Source organism: Phascolarctos cinereus, unplaced genomic scaffold (genome assembly GCF_003287225.1).
Source record: "Phascolarctos cinereus isolate Bilbo 61053 unplaced genomic scaffold, phaCin_HiC Scaffold_1;HRSCAF=81, whole genome shotgun sequence".
Lineage (NCBI taxonomy): Eukaryota > Metazoa > Chordata > Mammalia > Diprotodontia > Phascolarctidae > Phascolarctos > Phascolarctos cinereus.
This window is the reverse complement of record NW_027555514.1, coordinates 247667593-247688683: the sequence shown is the minus strand read 5'-3', so window position 1 is coordinate 247688683 and position 21091 is coordinate 247667593. Positions and strand designations below refer to the sequence as shown.

Below are 21091 nucleotides of genomic sequence, written 5' to 3'. Positions count from 1 at the left end.
ACTTCCATGGATTTCAGAAGTGACATATTACCATGAAATAATCAAATAAAACATAGCAGAGAGCTGATAGCCAACTTTTATTTTCCTTCAGATAACTAACAATGACCTGGATCACTTAAGTGATTTTCTGCATTATATATTTGAAAAAACATGGTAACACACAGGTTGTTACACTGTTATTTCTTGATGAAATAAAAATATGCCAAAACCACATTTAAATTAACATAGCTAAGTACTGACAGCCAATAAGGAGCACTGAAAGCTCAAAAGGTCATTTTTCTCAACACTTATAAACCAATACGATTCTGATGTACAGTATTAAAATATCACATTGATTTTTCAAATTTGAAGATTAAGAAAGACTCAAGTTTTAACTTCAGATTGGGCTGACAATCAGACGTGGAAATGAATAATAGAAGCCGGCTTCTAGAAAATCTACAGAGCATTTGTTCTGATCTCTGAACAGGCTACTTGACTGACTTAGAGATAAGACCCCTCTACACAGTATTCCTGCCAGTTAGAGGAAACTGTTACCTGATTTATTTTCTATTTATTTTCTATTTATTTTTAGTTTTATTGCATTTTGTTTCTCTGAACAGTCTCAGATGTGTGTGTTTCCATCATGTTAGTAATGACAGATTTTTCTGAACAGGGATTTACTGAATTCAGAATACTAACCAAAGAAAAATGGTGACAGCTGTAGTTAGTACTTTCGATTTGTTATTCTCAGTGGCAGGCGCTACAATAAAACTGCTATCAAATATTGAATGTCACAAGAATCCATACATCACTCAGAGATATCAGGTTTCTAAGATATTAATTGCTTTCAACTGAGAATTCTCTTTATGTCAATACAATAGGATATGAATATTTAGTTCCACTGAAATGTGCAAGAAATAAATGAAGTCTTACTCATCAATGAAACCAAAGGATTTGTAATAAAATCTAATGTTTAGTTTATTCTGAAGTATAATTGTGTTTATAGGATTTTACAATCTATGTTGTTACTTATCTTGGATAATAAAAACTATTTATTTAAAATATCATTAAAGACAATTAGAACAGTGATGAAGCTGGGAGTCAAGGAGACATGAATTCAGACGCTGCATCAGACACTACCAGAGTGACCCGGATAAGTCACTTAACCACTCAGTCTCAGTTTCCTCAATATGATATGAATATTTAGTTCTACTGAAACTAAAAAGAGGAAGATGAGAAAAAAATCAGCAAAGTTAGTCAACATTCTGAAAAAGTCTGAAAATACATGCAATGTTTCATATCCTTGAACTTTGCGCTGGTGAGATGGGGCAGCCTTCTCATATTTCTCCTTAATAGCAAGCTTATTCTTGGGAACTCTGTAATGTTGATTTGTGATTGTTTGGGCATGGCTGTTCTCTTCATTTATACTGTTGTCATCATTATGTAGATTGTTTTCTTCACTCTGCTTACTTCTCTCTGAATTAGATAATGTAAGTCTTTCCGTGCCTTTCTATAGTCACCATATTTATTATTTCTAAGAGCAGAGCAATATCCCATTGGATTCATCGAACACAGTCGATTTAGCCATTCCCCAATAAATGGGCATCTATAAATATTTTATGCTACTGTAAATATTTTGGTATATATGGGGATTTTCCTCTTAAATGACCTCCTGGTGGTATATGTATAGTAATGGATAGGTCAAAATAGGTCAAAAGGTATGGACATTTTGTTCACTTCATTTGTATAATTCCAAATTGTTTTCCAAAATAGTAATTAGAACACTAGTAGGTCTTTAATAAGTCATTCACTCACTCATCCATTCAGTTACAGGTTCTAGGGAGTTAAATGACAGAAGTTCACATTGTCAGTTAATAGCAAGTGGTATTTTTATAGTTCTTACGGTTTGCAAAACACATTCTTTACATTATCTTATTCAACTGTCACAACAACCATATAAGGCAAAAGTAGTTGTTTTCCCCAGCTAAGTAAACTAAGACCCAGAAGGACTAACCTAGGGACACATAGTAAGTGTCTGAAACAATGTCTGAACCCAGACTCTAGTGATAGCACGCTCTCTCTCCTATGTCATGCTAGTCATCAGCTTATGGCACAGACAGATCCAGAACCAAAGTAATAGAATTAGAGGATCTAGAAGTAGCTCCCAATTCAGTGGGTTCCACTCTTGGGTCTTCTGTTGTGAATATCTTATAATAACACCAAATGAACAAATTTAAACTCTGAGTTTTCAGCCTGGGTTTAAAATAGCCATTCGATGGCTATATAAATGGAATCTAAGAGCATGGTAGGAGAAATATCTGGCAGTGGCCCCTTCTGTGTGAATAGAGGTAGTTTCTTTCTTTAAAAGGGATTTTAAAATGGTCTTCAAGAATTGATTGGCTTAGGGCATTAAGGCTCTGATCTGGCTTCCTAGTCACCTGAATATAAAAAAGACATGGGGAGCTCCTCAGTTTTGACTACCTAAGATTTGACTGGCAGAGCACCAGGGAAAGGAGCAATCCAGAGGCCAGGCAGTTGTACTGAATCGATGTCATAAACCCAGATGAACACCTTTTCCAAGCAATGACCAAGTAAGTCTCCTTCTGTTAACTGTTATATGAACTACTTAAGTCTCACCTGAAGCCCACCCTTATATAGGTCTTGTTTAGTCGTTTTCAGTCATGCATGCCTGACTCTTCCTGACCCCATCTGGGGTTTTCTTGGCAAAGATACTAGAGTGCTTTGTCATTTCCTTCTCCAGCTCATTTTAAAATGAGGAAACTGAGGCAAACAGGGTTAAGTGACTTGCCTAGGGTCACACAGCTACTAAATATCTGAGGTCAGATTTAAATTCAGGAAGATGAGTCTTCCTGACTACAAGCCCTGCACTCTATACACTATGCCACCTAGCTGCCCCATATAGCCAGACAGATACACACATACATACACACATATACACATACATAGGCATATATATGTATATATGTACTAATATACTACACTATGCATTAAGTCCTCCTATATATAAACTTGACTATACATACATATGTATACATATAAATGAGTATATGTGCATGTGTATGTATGTACATGTGCATATGTACGTGATATATATACACATATTCACTGAATCTTCCTACATATTTACTCTCCTTTTTTCACACACTGCTGTTCTGAAATCCTTTGAAAAATCCAGTGTCAGAACAAGACCAATACCTACCTGTAGGCTAACTATATCATACTATATTAAGAGAAAGGTTTTACCACATGGCACACATGTTCTACTGAGATTGTGATGTACTCACCATCTTCTTCAGTCAGTATAGTTATAGGCATACTTCGGACTCCTTCTCCTTTAAGGGTACTCGCAGACACCTCAACTGTATAATGAGTATATTTCTTCAGTCCTAAATAGGGACAAAGTAGATAATTCATTATGGGCCACAGTGAGCCAATCACATAAAGTATAACCACCTTTCAATATCCAAATCAAATAAGCATCAGAAATCTTTAACTATACTACCTCCTACCATGAAAGTAAAGTTGGAGGAAACTCCAAGGAAAAATAGAAGAAACAACAAATGCATCCTGGAGATCTGGGACCAAATCTCCAATGGCTTGCTCTAAATTAAATTTGAGAAGTAGCTATGTCACATCCTGACATCTTTTGCAAAGAATCCAATGATATGAAGACACATACTGATTGGATGATTCCAAGAAAGTCATTTCTTTCTCAGCATTCTAGGCATCTCTCTACAATTCTAAGTTGCAAAGAAGGTGCCACCTTGCATTAACAGAAGGAAATTCCCACATCCATGAAATCATTGGTCCAGTACCTTTCCTCACTTTCCCTTCTGCTAAACTTTGATATATACATGATCCCATAGAACTTTGCTGTTCAGTGTAAAGATAATAGTGCTGAATCTTTCTAAAACTTTCAATTTTCTTTGACTGCTAGTATTAAATGAAAATCATGTTAAACACTCACTGGAAAGCTCCCAATTTTAAAAAAAACTACACAATCAACTGTAAATATTCAGTTTCTTTTGTACTCACCTCGAATGTTCTGTGACAGCTTTGTTGTGTTTATAGTTCTTTCCTCATTTTCATTATTCCTTTTGAGATAGATGGTATATTTCTGTATGATCCCATTTGGAATTATTGGAGGGAGAAATGAGAGCTCAATTTCTCCAGAAGAAACATTCCGATAGGTGATATTTTCAGGTGCACTGTCAGGAACTAACAGCAAGAAAAATAAAACATTAAAAAAACATGCAATCTGCAGACTTTTTTGTGAATTCACATTTTTAGCAACAGCCTGCTGCTGCACAACAAAGGCTGAGGACAGACCTCTTTGGTTAAATTGTATAGGATCAAATGAGATAATATCTGTAAGGCACTTAGCACAGCGTTTAATACATAATTGGCGCTTAGTAAATGCTTGTTTCCTTCCCCCTTCCCTAGTAAGAAAATATTATCTTCTATGTCCTAGCCTCCTTATTGTTTTGCTTCTGCTCCCTTTCAGGCACCTCTTAGTGGCTCCCCTTAATGGATATATTCTTTGAAGATCCAATGCTCTCCTGCTTTCTACCTATTTCAAACAAGGCTCTCAGTAACAGAGTTGAATCTAATTTAAGATAAGTTGTAATTGAATAATAGCATTTTAACTATTCCTACTAGATCGACTACTAGCTATGCCTAGAACTAGACATACTTTCTCCTGCATTTGTAGGCATTGCCTTCTCATCCGAGCATTAAAAGTCCATGATAACATGACTCTAGCTTACCTTTCCAGATACACATTATTCTCTTTCACCCACTCTACAGCCCATCTGGTATAGCCTTCTTGCTTTCATTCACACATGAGATTCCATCTCCCTCTTCCAGGACTTTGTATGGTACATGCCCAGAACATACTCTTTCCTCAGTCCAATTTCTTGGAATCCTGGTACAACTGGAAATAGTACTAGCACTGATTGTAAATATCTACATGACCTTGGGCAAGTCACAATCTCCCTAGGACTCCATTTCCTTATCTGAAAAATTGAAATGTTTAGACCAAACAGCTTCTGATGTCTCTTCCAGGAGTAGAATTATGATCTCATGAGGTCTCTCCTGATTGCCCCCTCCATCTCATGACCTTTATTCTATTTTGTTTCATTTGCTTGTGACATGTTGTTTTTCTTGCTAGATTGTAAGCTCCTTGAGGGTAAGGGACAGTTCGTTTGATTTCTTTGTATTTTCAAGACCTAAGTACTTAAGAAATGCTTATTCATTGATTGATAGCTTTGCCTCAAACTTCTCACTCTACTTTTATGCTCAGATCAGATACCACTTCTTTAATGAAGTTTTTATTGATTCCCCCTCAGCCGACACTATACTTATCTTCCTTAGATGTCCATAGAGTACTTTATCTAAAACCCTCTCTTCTTTGCCCCCTTCATTCCATACTTTGTATACTTTCTTGTGTACATACTATGTTTTCCCCTCTCACTCCAAATAGAATAGAAACTCTTTGAGGACTAGTACTCTTTGTTTCTATATCCCCATTACCCAGCAAGCACACTGCATGTCGTGCATTCAGTAGGCACTTCATAAATGCTTGTTGAATTAAATGTAATTATTCCTCCCAGGGAAATTTTAAAAGGATCAGAATACACTCAAGGTAGATTTTCAGGCATTTTCAAAGAGGCAGGAGGGGTGTTTTCGCAGGCTGCAGAATCCCCCCCCAAACTCTTGAAATTTCTCCATGGAAATCATTTATTCAATGTGTATTGATGTCTCCACAGGGCAGTTATAGGTCCCTAAAATGTGAGATGGAACAGGGTAGGTTCCCCATCGGTTCCACTCTCTTGCAAATGCTCTATCCCTTCAGTGCACAAGGAAGGAAGAGCAATAAAGATGGAAACAAATGTTAACAATCCCTCAAACTGAATTCCTTAACCAAGAAGAACAATGATTGACATTTACATAAGGCAATCAATCAAGTAGCTTCAGCCTGAAGCCAGATAAACTACTTGGAACCATGTTTATCTAATGAATAAAAATTAAAGATGCTGGCGATTCTGTTGGGAATTTCATTCAGAGTGCAGGAATAAGAAACCTGCAGATTTAGAGAAAATGCGGATGAAAGAAGGCAATGAAAAGAAAAGAGAATAGTGAGAAGAAGCAGGGAAGGAGAAGGGAACAAAAATAAGGTAGCTGAAAGAATTGGAGAATTGGATTATAGGATCATTGATTAAGAGAGCTAGAAGGGGCATTGGAAGTCAATTAGGCCAACTCCCTCATTTTACAGCTGAGGAGACAGAGGCCTAGCAAATACTGATTAAATGAGCACAGTTATCCAATATTTCCCCCACAAGTCAGCACAACCTTTTGTTGTCTGTCTCCCGAGGTGAATTTAAATCAGATTATTTTTATGAAATAAGGTGCAGGGAAGATACCAACCTGCATTAGTAGAGGGAATTCTCTACACTAATGAAATTACAGGTCCATTTCCTATCTCTATCTCTGTCCATATTTCTATGAAACACCATGTTGGTCCACTGTGACTTAGTAAACATGAGAGGTTGAGTCAAATGGAATAGTATTTTCCAGTTCATAGAAGTCAATGCCACAAGCCAGATTCCAAAAAACAAAAGTAACTCTAATGGTCTGAGGGTCATGGAAATGTCTTGGTATTTGTGTAGGAGAGGATCATTATATGAAATGCATTCTCTTCTAAACTAACTTAGACCCAAGCTTTATGGAATATTTTAAATAAGATGGGATTGTCACCACTGTAGACTGGTTCAATGGAAAGAATGCTGTATTTGGAGTTGCAGTATTTGAATCTGAATCCTGTTTTAACCAATTACTACCTGTCTACGTATGTGGCAAGTTCCTTCCCTTCTTGTGGTTTCAAGTGTTCCATCTGTAACAATAGGGTTCTCTTCTAGCTTCAAATCTATGAACCGTTATACATTCATTACCCTCTACTACCAAGAAAAGAAACTGAGACCAAGGTTTGACCTGGCATCTGTGTGCTCTTGGTATGGTAAGACTTAAATAGGTAAAGATACACTAATGTAGGAAGTTGTCCCTCTCATCATTCTGTGCTCTTTATCAGAACTTCACAGAGCTTCCCAAGAACCTAGAAAAGAGACAATCATTATCTCATTGACCTTTTATTTAAAAAAATTTGGTATAGAGATATATATATGACAAAGTAATAGCTCATTAATGAGAGCCATGATGAGAATATCCAGTACTTGGTAGAGTGCATATCACTACCTCTCTATTAACTGAATTTTCAAAAAACAACTTTTTGGTAGGAAATGGTAAAGATGGGGAATTGGATGGAATATTTAGCTCATTTGCTTTTTAAATTAAGATCAGGAAACATAAAATGTTTGTTCAACAAAACATTAAAATAAGCTATGTTTCAGTTTTATATTGTGATCAAGTAAGAAAGGAAAAGAGACAAGAGAATAAAAGAATCTATACAACAAAAGTAATTTAAAAAAATAAAGGAAAGGAAGAAAGGAGAAGATCGGGAAGAGGAAAAGGGGAGATGAAATGTGGCTATAAGAGAGAGGGCGGGAAAGAATAGAGGAAGAAAAAGAGAAAGAAAATGGAGAAAGTGATGGGTAAGGACATAGAGAGGAAGAAGAGAGAATGGAAAGAAAGAGGGAAGAAGGGAGGGAGGAGGAAGGTAGTTAGGGCAGAGTAAGATAGTAGAGAGGGAAAGAGAAAAAGTGGGAGAGACCAACAAAGACAAAGAGAGGTAGGGAGAGAGGAAGTGAGAAAGGAGAGACAGAGATAGACAGAGACAGAGAGACAGAAAGAGATATAGAGAGAGACAGGAGAGAGAGGTTGGAAAGAGAAAGGGAGGTAAATAGGTATGAGGGTAGCTAAGAAAGAGACATATTAGAGGGAGGGAGGGAGAGGGGAAAGGGAAAAGAGACAGAGGCAGAAAGGCAGGGAGAGAGGTGGGAGAAACAAAGACAGAGAGAGAACAGAGGGAGAGAGAGAGAGAGAGAGAGAGAGAGAGAGAGAGAGAGAGAGAGAGAGAGAGAGAGGAAAGAAGGGAGGCTGGGAGGTAAGATCAAGAAAGCCACATAGAAAGAAAAAAAAAAGAGAGAAAGCTTATGCTCAGTAGCCTGTAAGGTAATTGTGTTAGGGGTAAACTATCCTTATCATTTCCTGCTGTTCATTTAGCCTATGAACATCAAAGTTAAAATTTCTTATCATTACATTTTGTAATTCTAAGTCTTTCTCCAACAGCTTAGAACTGCAGGTTCTACACTTGGAAAGAGTGAGTCTGGTTTTAATTTAAAACTTCAAAGTTTACTTTTTAGATGAAGTTTATTTCCCCATGGAATTCTGAAGGTCTTGTATGTGAGTGAAGGAATTACATACTTGAATTTTGGACATTTACTTTGTAACACTATTGGTGGTGTGTGAGAGTTCCTTTGACATTAAAAACCTGTCAGATTATCTTCGTGATTGTGGGGAAATTGGGGGCTCATTCCATTGCCTGAGGGTTACATTTGAAGCTAGGATTTATTTCATTTTCCTAAAATGTATATGTATGTGTGTGGAGTGGGTAGCAGTGGGGGTGTAATTATTTATTTGAGCCTACGCTTGGAGTTTTGAACGAGCATGTGGCAAAGGGTGAGGAGACCTGACAGCAGATGAAGACAGTGCAGTAGGCAGCATCAGTGGTGTGGCAGAGGCAGATGTGTTATGATGTGGGTTCTGCAACAAGTTTCTAGGTGTTGCAACCTTGGTTCCAGTGGCCAAGTGTTCCCTTATGAGGGAAGGGGGTAGCTAGAATGCATGGAAGTTGCTGGCAGTAGTTGCTTTTTTATGATTAATGTGCAGACTTTTTTCCTGGTTCTTGTCAGCAATAGGTATTTTCTACATTATTTTCTCTATTTCTTTAAGTGTTTTCTATTTTCTATTTCTATTTCTATTTCCTGATTTTGTCTAATGCAAAAATATGATAATAATGATGCATATTTATAGATTAATTGTATGTAAAATGGGAAAGGCAGTAGAAGATGTCAGTGAATACCTATGAATACAGAATTAAAACCAGAAGAAAGGTCAGCACATTAGCTTAAAACAGACGGGATTCCATACTGGCCTGGGGGCTCTGAGCTATGTTAATGAGAAACATTTATAGTTTTGATTTTTATTAATAATTTTCATGAGATTTTAAATAGCAAAGGCAGACAATCCATAGGAATAAGGAACATCAAAACTCCTGGGCTAGTAGAGTCAGAAACACATTCAAATTTGGGTGGTTTAAAAACACTGATGCCTCAGAAAAGCTCCAGCTTCTGAACTGAGAGAAAGAGGTTAAGGCATAACTTGGCATGGATTAGGAGAAGGTTGTGTCTCCTGGAATGAGAAGGTGGTAGCCTAGAAGGAATCTGCCCCATCCACATTTCTACAGTGGAAGTGAGCTAGCCAGGTGAGCAAACATCCCTTAATCTTTCTTTCTCTTTCCAGCCAAAATCCACCTAACCCTGGACAGACAATAACTGGGATGGGTCATGCAACATAGATGCTAGCCTGCGAATAGGCATTGAAACAAGAGAAAGACTATGATTGGTAGTCAATAAAACTTGAAGAATTTCCATTTAAACATCGATCTCTTCTCTAGGGTGCCAAGAAACAGGCTTAATGGCCCTAGACTTGGTTTCCCTTCCCTGGATGTTCACATATTCTCTCTCACCTGGGCTGTGGTCACCAACTGCATTCCAGGAAAATATTAAAATAACCAGTTTCAAACCTGAAAGAAGCTTAGTGTTATCTAGTACAACTCCACTCTCTCTATTTTATACATGAGGAAGCTAGGTCCGCCCAGAGAGATTATTTAAATTGCCCAAAGTCACATAGCCAATAAGTGTCAGAGGTAGGATCTGAATTCAGGTCTTGTGACTCCAAATATTATGTTCATTGCACTGTACTAGGCTAAGGTAATAGGCTGAAATAGATCACAACACAATCAGTTCAATAATAATCCTAGCTAGCATTTGTATAGCGCTTTAAGGTTTACATAGTACTTTACATATATTATCCCATGTATTATCCTCATTTGACAGATGAGGAAAACTGAGAGTGAGGGTGAAATGACTTTCCCAGGAATCATAAGCTAGCAAGTATAGCCTGAGGCAGGATTCAAATTCAGCTCTTCCTAACTGCTATTCTATCTGCTTTGTCTTCCAGCTGTTCATTTCCTCAAAAGGAAGCAAAGTGAAGAAAGAGCCCCCATTCATACCAACTCTAGGCCACAAACCCTAGAGAGGATTGAGCACATGCCAACATGTCAATAAAGTACTTTCTCACTGGCTGTCTTACCCATCCAGCTAACCAGCCAACAAGAGAGTTGTTTGTAATGTTTTATACACGAAAGTCCCATCCAATCTGGGACCTTTGAATCTGCCAATTCTCTTCACCCTTAGCTGAAACATTCCTAACATCCTCACCTAGTCATCTCCTCAAACATCCAGTGCCTACCACGAGAGACACTGGGATTCAGGGACAAAGACAGAATTAGACTTACAATTAAGAAAACCTGTCTTGGTTCCAGCCCGTACTAGTTGGGGGAGTACATTGACTTTATTTAACCTCTTCACAGCCTCGCGTCCTCATCTTTAAAAAAGGAGATAATGAGATTTGTCCTGCTTGCTTCACAAGTTTGCTTAGAGGAAGGAGCTTTGTAAACCAAGCACTATATAACAGTGAACCATTAGGATTACCACGGTGCTTTCTTAGGCATAGTAGTATCCGAAAAAAATATCGACGTGGTTGGTTGATCAATTCAACACAGCCTGTGAGTTTCATTCTTTGGATCTCCTCAGAGAAACAGTTTTATTACGTTTTGTAGATGTGTGTGTGTGTGTGTGTGTGTGTGTGTGTATGTGTATATATATATAATATATATATATGTATATGTATACGACAAACAGAGACAGAGACAGAAAGAGAATACTATACCTGAATACTTACATGGATACTCAAGTAAAATAAATAAGTGAAGGAATAATTTTCCCCAAAGCCCTACATTAAATAAGACTAAATTTGAATTTAAAATTTAAATATTTGAAAATTTATTGTCATATAATTTAAAAATATTATCATGGGAGGAGATCTGGAAAAGACTTCAGAGGCCAACGAGCTCATTCCCCTTATTATACTGGTAAGAAGACTGAGACCCAGGAGGTTAAGTGACTCACCAAGGGTCACATACCTCATAAGTATCTGAAGTGACATTTGAAACCAAGTCTTCCTGGCCTGAAATCCATGGCTCTATTCACTTACCAGGATGCTTCTCCTTATTTTAACATAAGAATGAGCTGTGTGGCGCTACCACTAACTATAGGATAAAATAGAAACTCCTTAGTTGGACATTTAAAGCCCTCCATAATTATCACTCCAACCTATCTTTCCACCCTCATTTCAAACAAATCCTTTTCATGAGTCCCATGTTCCATTCAAACTAGACTGCTCCCTGAGCTTGACATCATATCTACTACATTTAAACACCCTCTCCATCTCTACCTCCCAGAAGCCCTGTCTTCCTTCTTGGCTCAGTTCAGGAAACATCCCTTCTAAGGAAAAAAAAAACAAAACTTCCCTGATCTTCTTATTGGGACGTATTCTATCCTTCCTCAAAATCCCCTGTATCATCCTTTACTACATGCATACTGTATCACTTCAGAAGAATGTAAGCTCCATAAGGGTAGGGACATTTCATTTTTATAGCTATATTCCCAGAATCGAAGACAGCAAAGTTGTCTGTAAAAAGCATTTAATAAAAGATTGTTGGATTGAACTCTTAAACCCTGAGCTTGAAAGTGATCTTTTCAAGTAAGGACCCTCCGTCCTCATTTTGTACAATATTCACTACGATTCATTTAGCTAACGTGTATTGATCATCTCTTACATGGAGGACATTTGACCAGGAGCTGTGGGAGATAAAACGATGAAGATAAGAGGACCTTAGTCCTCAGTCAACTTAGAGCTCATAATGGGAGGGGTTTTTGTTCTGTTTTGTTTAGGATAGGAGCTGTCATTCTATTGGCATAGAACTCCCAGTGAGGAAACTCTCTCTATTAATGCAGATTCACAACTGTTCTGCCGTTTTAGTTGCCTGAAGTACTGAGAAGTTAAATGACTTGTCCAGAGTCCCAGAGTCAGCATGAATCAGAAAGCAGAACTTGAACCCAGCTCTTCCTGACTGGGAGGCCAGCTGTCTATCCATCACTTCATCTGCCTCTTCTGGGAATTTAGACACATAAAAATTACTATAACATAGGGCAAAACAGAAAGTAAAATTAAGAGAGAAAATTACAATGCGTCTAACCCAGATAAATTTTGCAGCAATGAAGTACTGTCACTGAGAATGCCTCCTGTGCCTTTCTTGTCTCACTGGGCAGGCACATTAACGGCTATACTACTAACTGAGGATGTGACATAGCGGATGGACAGTCAGAGTCAGGAAGACTTGGATTCAAACCCTACCTGTGACACTTCTGGTTGGGCTGTTATTGCAGCTTACCGACTAGTTGGCAACCCTTTGAGTCTATAAGTTGCAGAGAAGGTGCCCACCTGCACTGGTAGAGGGAGTTTCCTCACCTGGAAATTCCCTGTATCTGTGAAATCACAGGCTCAGTCTTATCTCTATCCTACTATTTGGATCATAACAAAGTATGAATACTTGGGATCTTTAATGCCATGGTAACATCAATGCTTCAGCAGGCCTTTGATGATATACATATGTGTGGATGGATAGATGGATAGGCAGATAGATACACAAATCTACATATATACACAAATATATACCTCTGTACATATATAAACACATATACTAAGTATATATGATGTGTATACACAGTGTGTGCATATACACATGCATATATACACAAACACACCTATATATCCATGTATGTAATATATTATAGATACGTATACACACACGTGTATGTATAGGTGTGTGTATAATATACACATGTGTATATGTATATATGTACATGTATAAGTCTATGCATACATATGCTATTTGTACATATACGTATATATGCATATTTTACATATAGATACATATAAATAGCACATATGCGTGTGTGTATGTGTATATATATATACACCACATATACAACATATATAATATGTATGCATACCACACATCTGTACATTTGTGTGTACAGGTATTGTGCACACAAATGTACAAATACATGCATGAGTGCATACATATCATACCTATCATGTTTCTAGAAAAGGCGGTTACAAAAGATTGTGAAAAACTCTTACCAGTTTCTGAAGTCCTTACAGACAGCAAAGATGATAACTGATTGCCATGACCAAGTCTAGTGTAAGACCTTACAGAAATGTTGTAAAGCGTATAAGGTCTTAAGTCACTCAGAATGATCTTTCTTGCTGAAGAGTTTTTAAAGAACAAATGGTCGCTATTTCTGTAAATGACTTCATAGGTGATGATGATCCCGTTGGGTTTTTCTGGCGGCCCCCACTTCAAGTTTATTTCTGTAGGAGTCACATCCACAATCTCAACACCTCGTGGGGGTGATTCTGGTTCTGCAAGAAAGAAATTTTGTTTTAAAAACAGAATCTTCAAGCTGGGTATCTTTCGTAAGCAATTTCCTTAAATATTAGCAAAATTTATTATATGATATAGCATTTGGCCCTAGCAACCTTTTGTTTTAAAATAAGATGTGGAGCTATATTCATTAGGTGGCATACTGATATGAAATCACATATCCCTGAAGTAGGAAAGAACATATTATTGAAGGATGTATAGTGCCTAAAGTCACTGGGTGACATGGACCATGGACTCTACACATTCACTCATTTCCTAACCCTGCAGTTACCTGACTGCCCCACACCCAACCTTCTTTATACCTTAATAATCAAAAAGAATTTATATCGCACTTACTATATGATAAACAACATGCTAAGTACTGGGAACAAAAAGACAGCCCCTTTCTACAAGAAACTTATATTCTAGTAAGGGAAAAAGCATGACTGAGGGCTCAAAACTGCATCAATCAGATATTTATACCTGCGAGGGTTTATAATTATTAACCTCAAAATATTGATATTCTTCTGGAACATATAAGAATTTGAATGACATAATTTTTGGGTAATTAATCCTTTTATAATTAACAAAATTAAATAAATTAAAATTAAATAAATACCTAAAATTAAATTAATAAAAGGATTAATTACCAGAAATTACGTCTTTCAAATTTTTTATATGTCACTGGAATGGGAGCCAAGGCCCACAACCTTTCATGATGTTACAGTCTAGGTCAACACATCCAGTCCTGGCCCTAGAGCTCAATTTCCAAAGATCCAATAGAGAATTAGTTCCAACGATTAGCATTCCAACACTCTTTCTTCACAGAATCAGAGAGCGTACGTAGGCAGCTAAGTGACACAGTGGATACAATTCTAGACCTGAGTTCAAATCTGGCCTCGGGCATCTTGGGCAAGTCATTTAACCTCTTCCTGCCTCAGTTTCCTCATCTGTAAAATGATAATAGCACATTCCACTCAGAGTTGTATCCCAAAGACATTAAAGAAAAAGAAAAGACCCATATATATATATATATATATATATATATATACATATATATGTATGTATATGTATATATATATGTGTGTGTGTGTGTGTATATATATATGTGTGTATATATATATATATATATTATATATATAATATGTATGTATATATAGTGATTATCATTAGGTCAAAGGGTGTGCACAGTTTTATAGCCCTTTGGGGAACCCCATCATTTTAAAGATGAAGAATTTAAAGGACAGAGAGATAAAGTCATGCACAGACAGTAAATAGCAGAGCTAAGACTTGAGTCTAGGTCCTCTGACTCCAACTCTGGAATCCTTTCCACCAGGTCATGGACAAAATAGATTTAAATGAAATGAGCATGTGATATTCTTACCATCTTCTGGGGTTTGTACGAAAATATCATTTTCTTCAGACAAAGCACTCTCCCCAACATTGGTTGAAGCAGCCACTCTCATTTTATACTTTGCATATTTCTTCAAACCTACAAGAATAACCCACAGATGATTAAAAGAATCTCTATGGTTAACATTCTCAGACTAGATCCCCATAGCATAAAATAAATGCTATGATGGGGGGAGCAGGGGAAATAACTGATTTTGAGGACCGTGCATACATCAGTCTAATCAGTCCCAACTCACCATAACTGCAACCTTCTAATACATGTATTTCAGAAACTTTCCCTGCAGACATGATCTTAGCTGTTTCGAAACAATCCTGGGACAGAAAGATTCTAGAATTGAAAATGAATATTTGGCACTCTGAAGAAGACTTGGCACAACCATAGGCTATGAATTAGTCTGAATTCAGATGGGATGTTATTCCTTTGTCTTCAAAACATGGAACCAATGTTCAGCCAGATTATTCCAATTAATTTTTTTTTTGAATGGTTAAAGGATATCCTCATTAAGGCTCTTTTCTTGTTCTTTTTTTCTTTTTTGGTCCAGAGAACTCTAGGTGTAGAAACTCCCTCCACACATGCAGATCAGCAACTCATCTGTAACTTATAGGTGTAGAGGGCTTCTATAAAGGCCTGAAAACTTAATTGACTGGCCTATAGTCACACTGTTGGCATGTGCCAGAAGGAAAACTTCACAAAAAACTAGCTCTCTAACCATTATACTACACTGCCTTTCATTTAAGTATATTCTCATTAAAATAGTGACCAATTTTTTTGTGATAAAAATTGTCAAATGAAAACATATTTGTCTGTCTTTTTCTTAGGGCTTTTTGTAGGATGCTCTTTAAAACTAGATAAAAATTAAAAAAAATTATTGTGACATGATACAGTAAATCCCTAGGACAATGAAGATCAGTATGCTGAAACACCTAAATTCACATATTCTTTTCAGCAAGAATAGCAACCATTTTAATAAAAATATTGTTCTACCTGTGATAAGAAAGCTGTTATCTAGAGTGGTCATCTGGAATGCTCTGTTTGTATCCAGTTCCATGGCATAAATTGTATAATGAGTTATTTTTCCATTGGGATATTCTGGTGGATACCAGTACAGCAAAATGGATGACGAGCTAATATTTTTATACTTTATAGACTGTATGGAGCTTGGCACTTAAAAAAAAAAGAGGGAACAGTTAATGATGATTGGAGAAGAAATAAAAGCATTAAAAAACCATTGGATATCAGGATCACTGACATGTAACTCATTCAGAGGAAATACACTTTACCTTGCTCACTTGTCCTGGCACTGAGAACAGTTGGTGGTCCTTCTCCCATAATTGTGAAAGCAGACACACTGATCGTATATTCGGTGAAAGGTACAAGCCTCTTTACAACATAAGACAGCTGTTCAGCTGAAATGTCGGTGAAATACGGATCACTTGCTGTTCCTGTTTGGAATAAGAAATAACTTTCGATCTCATAAACAAAATTATTTCTATTCAACCACCGAAAGTTTTAAGCCTGAGTGCACATATTTGTTATTCTATCTTTGCTCCTGTTTTTATGGCCTGTGTATTACTAAAATGATCACTGAAATAAGAATGAATAAGATCCCAGCTATTACAGATTAGTTGTTGTTGAATGATGTTGTATAGAAGTGGTGGATACGAGGTGTGAATCAGAAAGAATTAAACTTGTCCATACCCAGAAATCTGCATGACAACTTATGGGAAAATGTTTATGAAAAGACTACGTTAATATGTATAGCAAATATTGCCCTCCCAGCTGAAAAGCTGGTGTACAATGGTAAGGCATTGGGAAAATTCAAATTAAAGCAATGCACATTCATAGAGTTCTTAAGTTTTACATAGTTTTATACTCTTGCTCTAATTGGAGTCTCACAAAAACCCTATGGAGTAGATACTAGAATTATTATTATGTCCCATTAGAATGTAAGCTCCTTGGAGGCAAGAACCTTCTTCCTTTTGTATTTGTTGCCACCATGCCTGGTATATAGTAAGTGCTTAATTCATGCTTGTTATTGATTGTCTGGTCCCTATGGTACAGATAGGGAAAATGAGACTCAAAGAAATTAAAGGAAATGCCCAGAATAACATTAGTGTCAGAAACAGGATTTGAATTCATCTCTTTCTCACTCCAAGTTCAGCACTTCATCCAAAATGAATGACTCCCTAAAATATTGCCAGGAACAATTTTCCAGAATGACTCTCATGGTATTATTATTTGTCCTCTGAATATAAAAAGGGGAAGAGTAAGAACAATTCAGTGTTTAAATGCTGAACTTATTTGAACAAGATCCCTGTGGCTTTTAATGGTCATCATCATTTTCTATACAATCCTAGAAACATGGATTCCCAATTCAGTATTTTACAAATCAAATTAAATTATTATCATAAAACAGATTTGGAAACCCAGTGGTAAGTACAGCCAAATTAGCATATCAGAGGTAGCTAGCTAGGTGCACAGTAGGAGCTAGGAAGTTCTGAATGCAAATCTGGTCTCAGACATTTACTAGCTGTGTGACCTTAGGAAAATCACCTAACCTTTCATCCTCAGTTTCCTCATTTGTAAAATGAACATAATAATAGCACTTACATCACAGAGTGGTGAGGATCAAATAAGACAGAAAATATCAAGCGCTTTGCAAATTTTAAATTACACTATAAATTCTTGTTTTTTGATTAAATAAGTAGTGAGTGGAGAGGTAACGATGTCAGGCAATCCTTGCTTGTCAAAGAAGACCAGGGTTCAAGGTCTGCCTATGACAGATATTCATCTCTCTCTCTCTCTCTCTCTCTCTCTCTCATTATATATTATATTGTACATTATTTTGTAATATTTATATTTTATATAATATATTGCATATCATTGTATACTAGCTATAACACTTTATAATATATTGTATGTTTAATTATTTAATTATGTATTATGTCATTTTATAATAATATATATTATTTTATAATTTATGTATTACATCTTTTTATGTTTTATTGTATGATATTTTATATTACATGTTATATAGAGAGCTACAGACACTAGATAGACAATGGTGAACAAATCACTTGTCTTTTTTGTGTTGCAGTCAATTCCTTAATATTTTAAACTTCAAAGAAAAGGTGAATCTGCATGGGTCAAGGGAGTTTCATGGCATCATAAGGTCACAGATTTTAGAACTAGAAGGGAAATTTGGAGCTTTTTAGTCTAACTTCCTTGTGTTGCAGATAAGGCAGCTGAGGTCTAGCTAATTCACAGATAGTAATGGCACGCACAGGTAGTAATGGACAGAGGTAGGATTGGAATCTAGGTCTTTGATTCCAAACCTGGTGCTTGTTCCTACTGTTCCCATACAGGAGGTTGCCTACGTTGACAAACTCATAGGCCAACACTTACCACTTGACTGTCCCTCTCCTCACCACCTGTTCCCACTAAACACAAACTATAGAATAATCAAGGTTGAACTTGGGTTCCATGTGTAATCAGAAATTGGTAATTAGCATATAATACCAAATATGAGAATTCAAGATTTTAGAGCTATCCCACACCTTGGGATTCTGAGTTCTTAGTTTTATTGAAAAACTTTTTTTTTTGCAAAGCAGACAAATTATTGTATTAAAGAAAACAATAGAGCTCATTCTCATGGCAAATTTCATTAGAGGAAAATTAAACTGCATACAATTAATTCTGAATGGGCAAGGCTTAAAAGAGTGGTGAGTGCACCATAAACTATTCTGTTCAGATGGGCTTTAAAAAGAAGAAAAGCAGTGAACTGTAACAAGCCTGTGTCTCCCAGGTTCTGTTTGATGGGTCACAAGTACGCCCATTCTTCTTTCAGAAACAGTAGGGTCCATTGACACCCCAGAGCAAGTGTATATACTAATGACATCACCATGTCACGGAGGTCACCTCCACCTGTTTGTCACCCCACACGCTAGAGTCGTAACTTTTTGACCTATTTACCTTCAGTGATGGCTGAAAACCTATTAGTCAAAAGCTGCAAAGAGAAGAAGGCTTGTAAAGGATTGGAAGATATGTTAATCCCCTACAATCACACCTGCTTTGGCAACTGTAATAACTGATTGTCTATGCAGCTTGGTTGATGACTCTGGGGTGCTAGCTTTTCTGGAAGGAAGGTCAACTGGGTGAGGAAGGGGCTCACTCCTGCTTGTGTGGCATTCCCATTTACTGCACGAAGTTATCTGCCAGCTTAAAAAAAAGTAAGAAAAAAGGCTGACTCCACTCCATGACCCATCAATAATCTGGTTGAACTCTGTACTAAAGTACCCAGGCATGACAGCAGCATGGATGGTTGAGATACAAGTTATGGAGAAATAAAAATTTTATATACCAGTTGTTGAATAAAATTCTTCATTTCCATTTGCTTGAGGAATGTTATTTTGAGAAAGGCTGGAAAAGAGAACTGGAGATCCTGCTGCCATGTTGGAAAACATCTCTGCTGAACCTTCATATGATGTGGTCACTTCATTTATTAGAGCCTCGGTTTCTGGAGTCATGGAGTCACCCATAAGCTGAAAAAAAAAATTAAATCCTGTTCACGGTTATACTGAGCAGGGACTTAAGTGAATGATTATTTTAACAGTTGAAGGTTTGCATACAGCTTTTTTACAGTCAGTGCAGGATTGTTTTTCTGCCATGATTTATTTTTGTCAATTACTTTTACGACATTCCACTCTCTAGCTACTATGAATTAGCTGTAACATAACACTCCAGCCACACTTACAAGAGGCCACCAGTCCATTTTGAGAATGGATTTTTTTTCTCTGTGTGTGTGTGTGTGTGCGTGTGTGTGTGTGTGTATTTCACTTAGTTTCTTAAGGATGAAAATGGACATCTTCAGCAAGATATTTCAACTAAACATACAAATACTTCAAGTGATAATGATACACTGGATAGAGCAGTTGGGGTAATACAGGACAGAGAAAAGAGTTCTGGATATGAATTTGAATTCATTCATTCTGCCTCTGATACCTTGGGCAACTCATATATCATCCTTGGTGTTCGGTTACTCCATATATAAACCAAAGGAAGTGTGACTCGATGGCTCTTCCTGCTCTAAATCTATGATACTGAAATTATGTCAATTCAAATTCCAGCTCAGTAGCTCAGTAGATTTGTAACCATGGGCAAGGCAAGGATCTTCTATTATCCTTACTTCAGAATCCTGTTTCCTTCTCTGTATAATAGATAATAGTTCCTACCTCAAAAAGTTATTGTGAGGCTCAAATGAGATCATGCAAGGGTGATATCAGTTAGTAGTATGAGTAATAGCAATGGTCCATACTTAATAATTAGTGTGTCAAAATTTGACATAATGGTTAGAGAGCTGCCTTAAGAGTCAGTAAGACTTGTGTTCATGTCCACCACTATAATAATAACAGTAAATAATAATAATAGCTAACACTTATATGGCACCTACTACTGGGCTAAGTGCTTTCCAAATATTATCTGAATTGATCCTTATAACAATCCTGAGAGGTAGGTGCTGTTATTATCCTTATATAAATGAGGAAACTGAGGTAGAGGTTAAGTGACTTGTCTAGTGTCTTTCAGCTAGTAAGTGAGACCATATTTGAACTTGGGTCTTTCTGCTTTCAAGTGGAGTGCTCTATCCACTGTACCATCTGTGTTAACTATGGGCAAGTCATTCACTTAAGTCTCAAGGCTCTAGGCAACTCTCTAAGACTAAAAATTGCAGATGTTGTGGATAGAAGGAGTTTACATACTGGGAGCTCCCTATCCTGATGAAATCACAAGTTCAGGAAGAACAAAAATGGAACTCTCTCTATAGGAACTTTTTCTGACAAAGTCATTTCTCTGTTGCTTACAGACATAGAGCGTGATGGGGACACTAAGCAGTTAAGTGACTTGCTCACGGTCAACAGAGCTAGTACAGTATGTGTGAAAGGCGAGGATTGACCATGGGTCTTCTTGACTGCAAGGTCATTGCTCAGCTAACAAGGCACAGGGATTCATATCACTTAGTAGTATTACCTTACATTTTACCAACTTACTTCACAAAGCAGTCCTATCAACATAACTTCAGTTGGTCCTTTTAATAATCCTATGAGTTAGTCAGG

General features: G+C 37.0%; 1 protein-coding gene across 1 annotated transcript in view; it reads right to left on the bottom strand.

Annotated features, from left to right (window-relative positions):
- PTPRQ (protein tyrosine phosphatase receptor type Q) overlaps positions 1 to 21091 on the bottom strand; it is a 267228-nt gene that overhangs the window by 179073 nt on the left and 67064 nt on the right. Inside the window, 7 exon segments of the mRNA XM_020993501.2 lie at positions 3285 to 3386; positions 4036 to 4218; positions 13285 to 13566; positions 14952 to 15059; positions 15966 to 16145; positions 16262 to 16423; positions 19342 to 19522. Of these exon segments, the coding sequence (XP_020849160.2) occupies positions 3285 to 3386; positions 4036 to 4218; positions 13285 to 13566; positions 14952 to 15059; positions 15966 to 16145; positions 16262 to 16423; positions 19342 to 19522 (1198 nt within the window).